This window comes from Doryrhamphus excisus, chromosome 15 (assembly GCF_030265055.1).
Source record: "Doryrhamphus excisus isolate RoL2022-K1 chromosome 15, RoL_Dexc_1.0, whole genome shotgun sequence".
NCBI lineage: Eukaryota > Metazoa > Chordata > Actinopteri > Syngnathiformes > Syngnathidae > Doryrhamphus > Doryrhamphus excisus.
The window spans coordinates 7,132,959-7,145,490 of NC_080480.1; the positions used below are offsets into that span (position 1 = coordinate 7,132,959).

A 12,532-nucleotide genomic window follows, 5' to 3' on the forward strand; every position below is an offset into this window, starting at 1 on the left:
ACCCCGCGGAGATCTCCGTTCAGCGGGATCACATGACCATCAGCCCTATCGGTTCCCCGCCAAACCCGATGTCCTCATACTGTCTCGCTCCATTTCCAGCGAAGTCTAGACCAGCCCGAGCAGCACTCGCCGCGCTGTGCCGCCCATCCAGGTGGGCGGTACGCAACCCTGCACCGCTCTTATTCCACGCAGGTCTAGAACTGCACATACCCACCCTCCCCCGCCTTCTTTTTGCCCCGCCTCAACTCCCAGGGAACCGATAGGCAAGACTTTTTCAACTGACTTTCTACTTTTGATACAAACTCATGTAATCTGGCGTGCTTTGTGAAGAAATACAAACTGTGACCACAGAGAATGTCCACACTCAACCCCCCACCCCCCCTCCCAAAATGTGCATTGGAGAAGGCGGTACTTGACAGTGAAATTCCATCATCACCGTTTCATGTGACGTTGGACCAAAGAAACCCTGTGAAGGATACGTTTACTCACCTAACACAACCTTTTCTTGCTTTTTCCTCACTCCCTCGCTCAATCTTTTCACTCGCATTCTCTATCTCATTACTTTCATGCATGCTGCGCCTCAAAGGCACACACATACACACACGTACACACACACACGGTAGTCGGGAGTCTCCATGTTCCAGTCCTCTCCGCTTGAGGTTTACTCACATCAAAGGATCCATTTTGGATCTGTCGGCAGACGCAGCAGACAAAAGCAAACAGGATTAAAGAAGAAACATCTTCACATGTCGATCAGCCGCGTGTTTCTCTCTCAGATGGTCGCAAACTGATGCAAAGTACTTGCGTCTGCGATAAGGAAACAGGTGTTCTTTTAGGCAGGGAGGCTTTATTTAATGCCCGCATTTTTCTGTCAGTTAGTGCTGGAATGGGCACCGCTGATCATGTTTGCAAGTTGGATGGGATTTGGAGATTATTATCTTGTATCCAAAAGCTCTTTGTCAACACAGGCGCTCTTAAAGCAAAGTTCTTAAAGGCAACAAGGCTAAATCTGTTTTTTTGTTTGGGTTTTTTTTTTTTTTTTTCCATTGCTCCTTCCTCGCCGTCTTCTACATTTGATTCTCGCCTCCATTTCAGAGGCACGGGAAAACAATCATACATATTTTATAGGGTTACCCCTACACACACGGCTGATGTATCTGAGGTCAGCTTTTATGGGATTATGGTCCTATATCAAACCAAACACCCTATTGCATAACACCAGGGTTCCATACGCGGTTTACCTTTCTATATTCTATACTTTTTCCAGACTCACTAAATAGATATGCATCATTAGAGCTGCAACAATTTCAATTTCAGCCTCTCAAGTGTGCATATTTTTTCATTCCCTTAGTCATCCGTGAAAGCAGCCCTATTATCTTGGTCTTTTAGGCAAAATAAGACATTCACAAATATCAGATTTGACTGTGGAATACAGTCAGCCACATTTTTGCGTGTTTTCAAACGTTCTGCAGACCAAACCACTTACTACTTGTGTTTGGTTCATGTTGATTTGGCATGTCTAGTCAGCGGGAGCCGCCATCACCTTTCCATGACAATTGGGGGGATTTTTTTCAACTCAAATTTTTCACATCTTATATTTAAGAAGTTTTCAACACAACTTGAGACCCTTCTACAGCGGCATGTTAATCCTAACTCTAAGTCTGGCGCAGCGCCGCGCACCCACGCCTCCATCCCTCCCACCGGCGTGACAGGGTTTAACGCAGCCTAGTGTAATCTTAACCAATCAAATGAACACCTCTCATTGCCGGACTGGACTGCAGAACTCAGAGGCCAAGGTATGCGTCATGCTCCACTTACGCCACCTCATGGGACACTCTCTGTTCCTGACAGTTACATTAAACACAGCAGCAGGCTAATCCAGGCATCTTGCTTGTTTTACACCAGTATCCCTGCTCTACAGCGCCAAATAAGAGAACCTTTGATGGTATATTTGCGGTATCGCCTCCTCATCGTCCTTAATAAAATAAACAGTAAAAAATATATCCTACAGCCAAATTTTAACGGTGTGCGCGACACTCTGAAAAAGCTGCCTGGTTTTGGTGAGATTTCTGCACTGTGCGCCTGTCAGTGAATTTACCATTGCACAGGCTGCGCTTCGCCTGCGCCAAGAATAAAGCTGAAAATATGGACACCTCCCATGGTGCGCCAACACGCCCATCTCGGCTACGAGTCTACCAAATTGGCTGCTCACTGTGATGCATTGGACCAAATTACCACTGCCACCCTGCGCCACGAAATTTGAGCCCTATGTGTTTTTTCTCGCACTCAAGCTAGACAAAGTAACCCAGATACATGAGATGTACCGTGCAGTCACGTAGTAAGCGAACAGGGCAGACAACAACATGAGATGCATTCATAAACATTGGGTCATTACATATTTTAATTTTTTCCCCAGAAAAAAACCCGCAACCCACTTACAAGTCGTATCATTATCCACTATTTACACTGTAAGCTGTATATTGTTGTATATATATTTTTTTCTCATCTTTTTCTATCAAGATTAATATTTTTACGCAGACATTACCAACACTCTTGGGGGAATATCTTGTATATAGTAGATTAATAGAGACGAGCGTGCAGAGACACCGGATCGCTCTGAGTTATTATTATCGGATATATTGGCTGGAAATATCAAGGTAATTAGTTTTAAAATGAGCTGCCTACTGCACGCTGAGACAAGGGCTGCAAACTGGGAAAAGATCTGTAAAGCTGAACATTTCAAAGTGAGCCACATGCAAAAAAAGCCAGCATAATTAAAGAAAAACATGAATGCTTGTGGCTGAAGCAACAGAAGAAGAGACTTTTCACAGCTAAGAAAGCGCGCATCTAGCGCAGGGGCGTCCAGCTGTTTTTTTTTTTATTAGCCTGCGGCACATTCTAATAATATTTTAATTTCACAAGAAAACTAAAAACACAACAGCAACAGCAAAAACTGAATATTCAGCAGTAACAAGAACAAAGTCAAAATATTAATGTCATATTATGATGAGAAAATAACATCATTTTAGTAGCATAATGTTGAAATATTAAAAAGGATGTCATTTTTAAACATGACATAACATGAGAAATAAAACGACGAATAATGTGTACATTTTTGCATAAAAAGTTATAATGTTATGAGAATAACGTTTGACAAGAAGTGGAATAATTGGAAAATTAACAGCAGGAATGTAGCTTTCATTTTAGAAGCTGTAATTTTACGAGAATAAAGTCAAAATATTAAGAGAAAAATTGTCATTTTAGTAGTGTAGAGTTAAAATATTAAAGAAAAATGTGTTTTTATGTTGGGCAAAAAGTTATAATAATGTATGAGAATAAAGTCACAATATTACAAGAAGAACATGTCTTTTTAGAAAATGTTGAAATATTGCGAAAAAACAAACAGCAAAAAAAAAAGCAAAGACTGAAGTTCATTCTATAAAATGTTTTTTGGACACCCCTGATATAAAGTATACATCTCGATAAAAGCAAACCAACACTAGCCCCCCCCCCCCCCCCCTCCTGTATTTTGCACAACTTTCCCCGTTGTCCTCCCATCTATTCCCAGTATAAGATGAGCACTATAAACACCAGCCATGCAATACTTTTGTACATTTCATCCCCTATTAAAGACACGGTGTAACAAATGAATGATAACTTTGATCTTTTATACAATTCTTTTTTTTAATATTCATGCCATTTTGATTATATTTTATTCCGTTAAGCTGTGAGGTTGAAGTGAACATTCACTGACTGTCATGCACTATGAGAAACCTAAAAAAAAACCTGTGTGGAAGCTCAGTAAGGCAGTACACACACACACACAGACACACACACACACACACAGTACAGGCACGTGTACAAAACTTTGTATCAAACTGATGACATTTGCAGCATGACACCCCTTCCATTGCTTCTTTGTCGTCCCCATGAAGCAGAAATGCCTTAAGATTATCTCCAATTATTGGTGCACACAACAGCACATATGGGCGATGACTATTCTGAGTGTTATGTGTCTTCAAATGTTCAGTGCACGATTAACATTTGTGCATTGTGAGTCAGTGCTTGCTGTCTGAGAGCTGCTTTTCGTTTTAAAACCACCCAGATATAATAAATGTGTCGACGCCAAAAGGAAGGAATCATGAACTGGTCAGAATATAGAATATTTTCCACTGGTTCAGTCCTCTAAAGTTATTTCTGCTTCATAGTGAAGAAAAAAACAACAACACCACTCCGGTTGACTGACAAGTAAATAAAAAGCACCAGTCTCCTTCAGCTCTGCAACTCAGGAGGAAACATGTTTTCTTTCTTCAAGTCTTGTTGCAGCAAAAGTGTCTGTTTTGTAAAGATGTGTGTGATGAGAAAAATAAATGGATATTGCAATAACAGAAGAGTCTGAGAGCATTTTTTTAAACATTGGTGTCTTTCTGTGTTTCCTATGCATTCATTTACATCAGAACCTTGGTTAGTGTCATTAATTGGACCCAAAACGGACACCCGCATGACTTTTTTTCCCATAATAAATAATCCACAGGTAACCCAGTGAATCTGTTCCAGACCAGCTAAATCAAAACAAGTTTTTATAGTTTTAACCTGCAGAAGTCGTTAGTGTTCCATTTTTAAGGCCTAATTCCTGTTCTAATGCTCTTATCCAACACATCATAGTCCAACGCTCCCTGCCACAGCACGGACGTTATTATTATAAAATGAAACATTTTACTACCTTCAATCAGGTCTCATTTCTCACATCCTCGGGGGCGTCGCCGCACCACCACCATGTGCGGTGACAGGCAATCTGAAATGCATATTAATAGATATTAATAACAAGAGGGATAAGTGAACATTTAAAGAGGAGCCATTATGCTTTTCCTCTTTTCTCACCTAAAAATGTAGTTACAATGTTGTATTTTCGTGTTAAACGATGCCAATTTGTCAGGTAATGAGGTTTGTGCATTTAGAAGTGAGCCCTGAAACCTGGACTTCCTTATATGGGCATGCCCAGTTGAGCAACAATGACTGCGAGGCAAAGCTAATTTTGTTTAGGTTAGAGTTGCAGATGAAATGTTCTGATCTGTTAACAACACTTCACATGGGACTGTTTGTGAACATGGACCAATACAAAGCTGGACTAGATGCCAGATTGTTGCTGAAGTCCGGCGCCTGTCCAACATTACTTGAGTCAGAAGAACAAGCTATAAATAACAACTCATCAGTGTCACAAATGTGTTTATTTTGTGGAAGTAATTTGACAAAAGGGGTTCAGCAGCTGTCTACAAGTCCTCGGGAGCACGACCAATCACAAGGAGAGGCTGGGGTGGATTAAAAAATTACACAGACAGTTTGGGTGAGAGTAAGAAAACCAATTTTAAAAAATGGAGGAAAAGGCGCAGAGTCTGGAAGATCTAAAAAGCTTTTTTTGCAGGTTATTGTGTGTAGCTGCTCTATAGGACTCGGCAACCGTATATGTTCTTTCTCATACTTTTTGGTAACAGTCATGTTCAGTGAAGGAACCTCATAGCTGATGATTATAAAGCTAATGAATAAGAATACTAATCATAGAATGCACGCAAACAGAGGCAAAATCTTGGCGAAAATTTTCAACACACTAACCTTAGCATACGCTAGGTTTCACTCTACTTGTGGTGACCCTCCATGAATACATTTTTGTACCGACACAGATGGATTTGATGCCACCTGTTACCGATCCTCCATGTTGACTTTTGCTGATGTTAAAATAAAACTATTTTGTGGAAGTAATCTGACAAAAGAGGGTCAGCAGCTGTCTACAAGTCCTCGGGAGCACGACCAATCACAAGGAGAGCCGGGGGTGGATTAAAAAATTACACAGACAGTTTGGGTGAGAGTAAGAAAACCGATTTTAAAATAATGCAGGAAAAGGTGCAGAGTCTGAAAGATCTAGAAAGCTTTTTTTGCAGGTTATTGTGTGTAGCTGCTCTATAAGACTCGGCAACCATGTATGTTCTTTCTCATGCTTTTTGGTAACAGTCATGTTCAGTGAAGGAACCTCATAGCTGACGATAAGAAAGCTAATAAGAAATAAGAATACTAATCATAGAATGCACGCAAATTGAGGCAAAATCTTGGCGAAAATTTTCAACACACTAACCTTAGCATACGCTAGGTTTCACTCTACTTGTGGTGACCCTCCATGAATACATTTTTGTACCGACACAGATGGATTTGATGCCACCTGTTACCGATCCTCCATGTTGACGTTTGCTGATGATAAAATAAAACTATTTTGTGGAAGTAATCTGACAAAAGAGGTTCAGCAGCTGTCTAGAAGTCCTCGGGAGCACGACCAATCACAAGGAGAGCCGGGTGTGGATTAAAAAATTACACAGACAGTTTGGGTGAGAGTAAGAAAACCAATTTTAAAAAATGCAGGAAAAGGCGCAGAGTCTGGAAGATCTAGAAAGCTTTTTTTGCAGGTTATTGTGTGTAGCTGCTCTATAGGACTCGGCAACCGTGTATGTTCTTTGTCATGCTTTTTGGTAACAGTCATGTTCAGTGAAGGAACCTCATAGCTGACAATTAGAAAGCTAAAAAAATAAGAATAATATTCATAGAATGCACGCAAACAGAGGCAAAATCTTGGCGAAAATTTTCAACACACTAAACTTAGCATACGCTAGGTTTCACTCTACTTGTGGTGACCCTCCATGAATACATTTTTGTACCGACACAGATGGATTTGATGCCACCTGTTACCGATCCTCCATGTTGACGTTTGCTGATGATAAAATAAAACCTAAAGTCCTCCTCATGCTCCTCGTGTGAGGTGTGTGTCTGTTTTTTTTCGTTTGTTTTTTTTGATGGAGACGTGTGCATGTGTAACAAACTGTGATTGTCACACCACGGTGAACCGTCATGGTGGTTTCAGCCAATTACCTGACAACAACTTGCATCGCTTAAGAGCGCCTCGACCATCTCCATGGCAACAAGCCATGGGGGTTGACTATCTGATGACAATGATCCAGATTTAGAAGTGTTAATTAGTTTTTATTGATATTGTGGATATTATTGTTGGTTTAAAGCAGTGGTTCTCTCAATTATTTTCTGTCAAACACCCCCCCGCCGCCCACCCCCACGCACACAAAGGTGACAGAAAGGTTTCCACGCCCGATTTGCTATCTATTTATTTATCTGTACTGAATGCTAAAGTGAAACCATGAAAAAGCAACAAAATGGAGAGCTGTGAAGCCTACAATCATATTCACCAGTCAAATTGCTTGTTGAGTGCCATAAATTTGTACGTTGGCAGTAACTTTAAAAGTACTCCCTGACAGTTCACTTTGCAGTATTTGAGAAGCACCGTTTTTTTTTTTAAGACAAGACAATTGCACAGGAATTTTCTTGGATGTTTTAATAAGAAATAAATAGAATATATCACGTAACTATACCATAAGTGTCACGTTCCGATCACAGGGCACATATAGACAAACAACCATTCACACTCACATTCATACCTATGGACAATTTAGAGTCGCCAATTAACCTAGCATGTTTTTGGAATGTGGGAGGAAATCAAAGTACCCGGAGAAAACCCACGGAATTGAACTCGGGTCTTGAACTTGTTTAAAACCTTATAAATACTTTTTTTTTTTAAACATTAGAGCCCTCTAGACATGAAATAAGAGGCTTATATTTATTCACCTTGGCACTCGCATTAACCAATACAGAAGACATAATAACTTATTTTTAAAAACTTGACATGGATAAGACATAATATTAATAAGACTCACATGTTATCATCCTTTTTCTTCCGGTTTTTACTTCCATTCTATACCGTACTTCCTGCGGTGGCTGAATACCTTATTTGTATTTTCCAACCATTTTTATGCATGAAAATGCTTTTAAAATGAATGCAAACAGGCCATATCCAACCACAAAATCGCAATAATTTATAATTAATATATTTTTGAAAAACCGTGAAGCTGTAACATCCGAAGCACAAAGTAGAGAGGGATTATTTCATACTTAATTTAATCCCATGAAGGCAGCACTAAACAGCAGTTCAAATAAGGGTACAGTACAAGTACCGTATACTAGATTTAGAATGTTTTAATGATTTAGAATAATTTAAAATGTATATTACTGCTTACAGGGCTGCACGATGGATGAGTGGTTAGCATGTAGGCAACACAATCTCCTTTTTCCTCCCACATTCCAAAAACATGCTAGGTTAATTGACTCCAAATTGTCCATTGGTATGAATGTGAGTGGTGATTTGTCTATCTATTGTCTATCTATTGACTATATGTGCACTGTGATTGGCTGACGACCAGTCAGTCCCGCCTCTCGCCCAAGGATAGCTGGAATAAGCTCCAGCATGCATACCTGTGACCCTAGTGAGGATAAGCGTCAAGAAAATGATCTTTGGTCCAATGTTTTTTCCTTTTTCCCCTGAAACTCTGCCATTTTTCCCCATAGATTGGTAATATAGATGTATAAATATGGGATAATACAGATAAAAAATCCTATAACTTTTACATGTTTATGTCTTAATGCTTCCTTGGCGATCCTTGAACACACCATAATTGTGTGCTGTGACGATTCCATCTGTTCATCTATCATCTGAAGCGGTGTTTACACTTTGCACGCATTTGGTCTCCTCATGGTCCTGCAATTTGCCGTGGCAATGCCTGACAAGGTTGAAGACAACTTTAAGCACTTGGAACGCAATATGGGACTGAAAATGATGCGCATTGGCACAAAATACCACCGTTTCACACAACTTACATCTAAGTTCTGTTGACGTATGACACTGTATGTAAGATTGACACATTGTTCCCGATTGGGTATGCAGTACCAGCACCACTTCCCTCATCCGTGAAGCAGTTGTGGAATTATTTGGTCCCACTTTGTCCAACAGCAGGCATCACCCCAGCTTCATTTATTTCTCTGCTTGCAAGCAACCTCCCAGATGTTCAACTCCAGAGAAGAATTAAGCTGACATTGCAGAAAAGTAAGGTAAGTCTATATTTTCCTGCAACTGCAGGAAGAGCAGGAAGAAGGCATAAAGTACAAAAAAGAGAGGCAAGGACAATATGGGAGAGGGAATCGCTTTGGACATTATGATTACCGTAATTTCCGAACTACAGAGCATATATGGACTACATAGATCTATAAGCTACAGGTGACCATGTTGTAGCAATCAGTTTTTTGTTACAAACATTGCATGTAATCCGACGAGTTAAACAATAGCCTACCAGCCAATCACAGGGCACATATAGACAAACAACCATTCACACTCACATTCATACCTATGGACAATTTGGAGTCCGCAATTAACCTAGCATGTTTTTGGAATGTGGGAGGAAACCGAAACCCACACGTGCACAGGAAGAACATGCAAACTCAACACAGAGATGGCCCAGAGTGTAATTTAACTCGGGTCTCCTAGCTGCGAGGCCTGTGTGCTAACCACTCAAACACCGTTCAGCCTCCTCCTCAGCAACTACGGTATGCTAAGTTTCTGTGCCTCAGTCATTAGTTCCTCATTAGCTGTTTATTCATTCATTCATTTTCTACCGCTTTTTCCTCACGAGGGTCGCGGGGGTGCTGGAGCCTATCCCAGCTGTCTTTGGGCGAGGGGGGGTACACCCTGTACTGGCCACCAACCAATCACAGGGCACATATAGACAAACAACCATTCACACTCACATTCATACCTATGGACAATTTGGAGTCGCCAATTAACCTAGCATGTTTTTGGAATGTGGGAGGAAACTGGAGTACCCGGAAAAAACCCACATATGCACGGGGAGAACATGCAAACTCCACACAGAGATGGCCGACGGTGGAATTGAACTCGGGTCTCCTAGCTGCGAGGCCTGTGTGCTAACCACTCAAACACCGTTCAGCCTCCTCTTCAGCAACCACGGTACGCTAAGTTTTTGTGCCTCATTCATTAGTTCCTCATTAGCTGTTTATTATTCAATTTTTTTTTTTACAAATCATTAGTTTACATGCACACTTGTTTGTTTGCACTTGAACTTGTCTTAGATGGGATTTAATTTCCCAACTACAGATGAGCCTGTTTTTAACAGTAATATATGAGATGTTTCAGCTCAACCCAAAAGGTTTTTTTCTCTGGTTAGGGGGAACTGGGCTGAGAATAATATTCCACAGGGGGGTACTTTAGTGGAAAAAAAATGTTGAGAACCACTGCAATAAACTAAATAAAAGCTTCCGTATGAATGCATTTGCAGGTTGACTCCACAAGATGGCAATGTACATCATAGTTATTGTATGCATTAAGGGGGTGAGGTGGGGGACAAGAGAGCAAGTAAGCATTGTTTTCTCATGAATACCAACCTGTGTCTTCAAATGAAAGGAACCATTTTGCACATCTGTGCTTAAAGAGGCAAAGAACGCTACGTACATTGCCACAATGTGCCACAAATAATGTCTAATATCTTTAGATTTGATTTGACTCCCAAATATAGCTCAGCCTAAATGAATCGCAGTGAAAAGCTTATAAGAGCTACATTAGAGTTCTGCTGACTCTAATTGCAGCCTGCTCAATTCTCCAGACTTTGGAGAGATGCACCTGCAATTCCTGAAAACCTGTGGTTCACCGAGTTGAGACGACCATCGAGCATCCCATCCAGAGGGATTCAAAGGATGATGCTGTTTCCTTGGTAATATGCCACCTGCAGCGTCTTTCCTTTTTTTTTTTTTTACTTATTTATTTTTTGCCTCATTAGTGTGGGCAGCACAACTCCCTGTGTTACTTTGCTAGGAATGTTAATTGTACGAAGGTCTTCTCCGCATTCCAATTACAAGCTTTGCTGGTAAACTAAGCTGATGTTATTTTTCTAAGCAACATTTTCGCCTTGGGTTTCAAGGTAGATGTGATCAGTCCGACCAAATGCTTGAATTCCAGCGCAATGCAGGATAATAGGACGGCGTTTTAAAACTGTCAACATACGAGTTACTGTGTTTCTGTTATACACATATTCAAATCTGCATCATCGTCAAGTATCCTGGCTGGTCCACCAACTAAAATTAGAAAAGGGTTCCCCAAGCACTGGTCTGTATATTTACATAAAATGTAATTAAAATGCACATCAACTGTGGAAATAAGTGTTATTGTTGTATTCCAAAATTGATATACCGTAAATTTAGTGTCTAAGTCGTACATGTCCACATCATAATATAGCATATTATGAGTCTGTGAGGACCAGGCAGTGCTTTGACAGGAGCCAATCATTAGCTATGAAAAACAACAGGCTTGTCAACCCATTGGAAATGGCAAATGGCAGGTCATTACACTCACGGTGTCATCTTACAAAGAACTATGAAGACATCACACAGCAACTTAACACTCAAAACGCCAGATGCAATGCATTATGGGAAAACTTTAAGGGGTTGTTTTTTCCCTTTTTAAATGGCATTGGTACACATTTGTATATTTCTCAGGTATACTTTTTGAGTGTTAAGTTGTGGTGTGATAAGTTTAATGTTTTACCCATAAAAAATAGGGTCTGAGCAACGCATGGTTTGGAGAGCTGCAATACATACATACATACATACATACATACATACATACATACATACATACATACATACATACATACATACATACGTACATACATACGTACATACATACATACATACATACATACATACATACATACATACATACATACATACATACATACATACATACATACATACATACATATATATACATGAACATACATATATGTGTGTGTATGTGTGTATATATATATATATATATATATATATATATATATATACACATAAATACATATATACATACATATATATGTATATATAAAAACATATACATATATTTACACACATACATACATATACATACATATATATGTATGCTTATATATGCATATATATACATACATATATACGTATATACATACATAGTATATGTGTGTGTATAAGTATGTATTGATGTATGTGTGTATGTATGTAGTATGTATAATTATATATGTGTGTGTATGTATATATGTGTACGTATGTATGTGTGTGTTTATGTATATATGTGTCTGTGCATGTATGTTTGTATACATTTGTAGTATGTCTAATTATATATGTGTGTATGTATATATGTGTATACGTATGTATGTGTGTTTATGTAAATGTGTATGTGCATGTGTTTGTATACATTTGTATGCATGTATGTATGTATGTTTATATGTAAGTGTATGTATGTATGTATGTATGTATGTATGTATGTATGTATGTATGTATTTTTGTAAGTGCATGTATGTATGTATGTATGTATGTATTTTTGTAAGTGCATGTATGTATGTATGTATGTATGTATGTATGTATGTATGTATGTATGTACATATGTGTATGACTGCATATGTATGTATGTGTGTGTGTATGTGTAATTGCATGTATGTTCTTATATATGTATATATTCATTTATTCTTATATATTTTTCATGTATATATTTATACAGTAAAGTATGTATGTATATATGTATGTATGTAAGTGTATACATGTGTATGTATGT

The 12,532-nt window shown here is 39.1% G+C and overlaps 1 protein-coding gene and 1 long non-coding RNA gene across 5 annotated transcripts in view; one reads left to right on the forward strand and one right to left on the reverse strand.

Annotated features, from left to right (window-relative positions):
* plppr2a (phospholipid phosphatase related 2a) overlaps positions 1-4,394 on the forward strand; it is a 66,101-nt gene extending 61,707 nt beyond the window's left edge. For all 4 annotated transcript variants that reach the window (XR_009119691.1, XR_009119692.1, XM_058050450.1 and 1 more), the window contains one exon: positions 1-4,394. Coding sequence is in view for 2 of the 4 variants with exons in the window: in XM_058050450.1 (XP_057906433.1) it covers positions 1-36 (36 nt within the window). In the remaining 2 variants the exon portion in view is untranslated.
* LOC131103838 (uncharacterized) overlaps positions 3,526-12,532 on the reverse strand; it is a 26,745-nt gene continuing 17,738 nt past the window's right edge. The window contains exons 2-3 of the long non-coding RNA XR_009119693.1: positions 4,724-4,795; positions 3,526-4,335 (exon numbers count right to left, since the gene is read on the reverse strand). This is a non-coding gene — a long non-coding RNA (uncharacterized LOC131103838). The remainder of the gene's footprint in view (positions 4,336-4,723; positions 4,796-12,532) is intronic.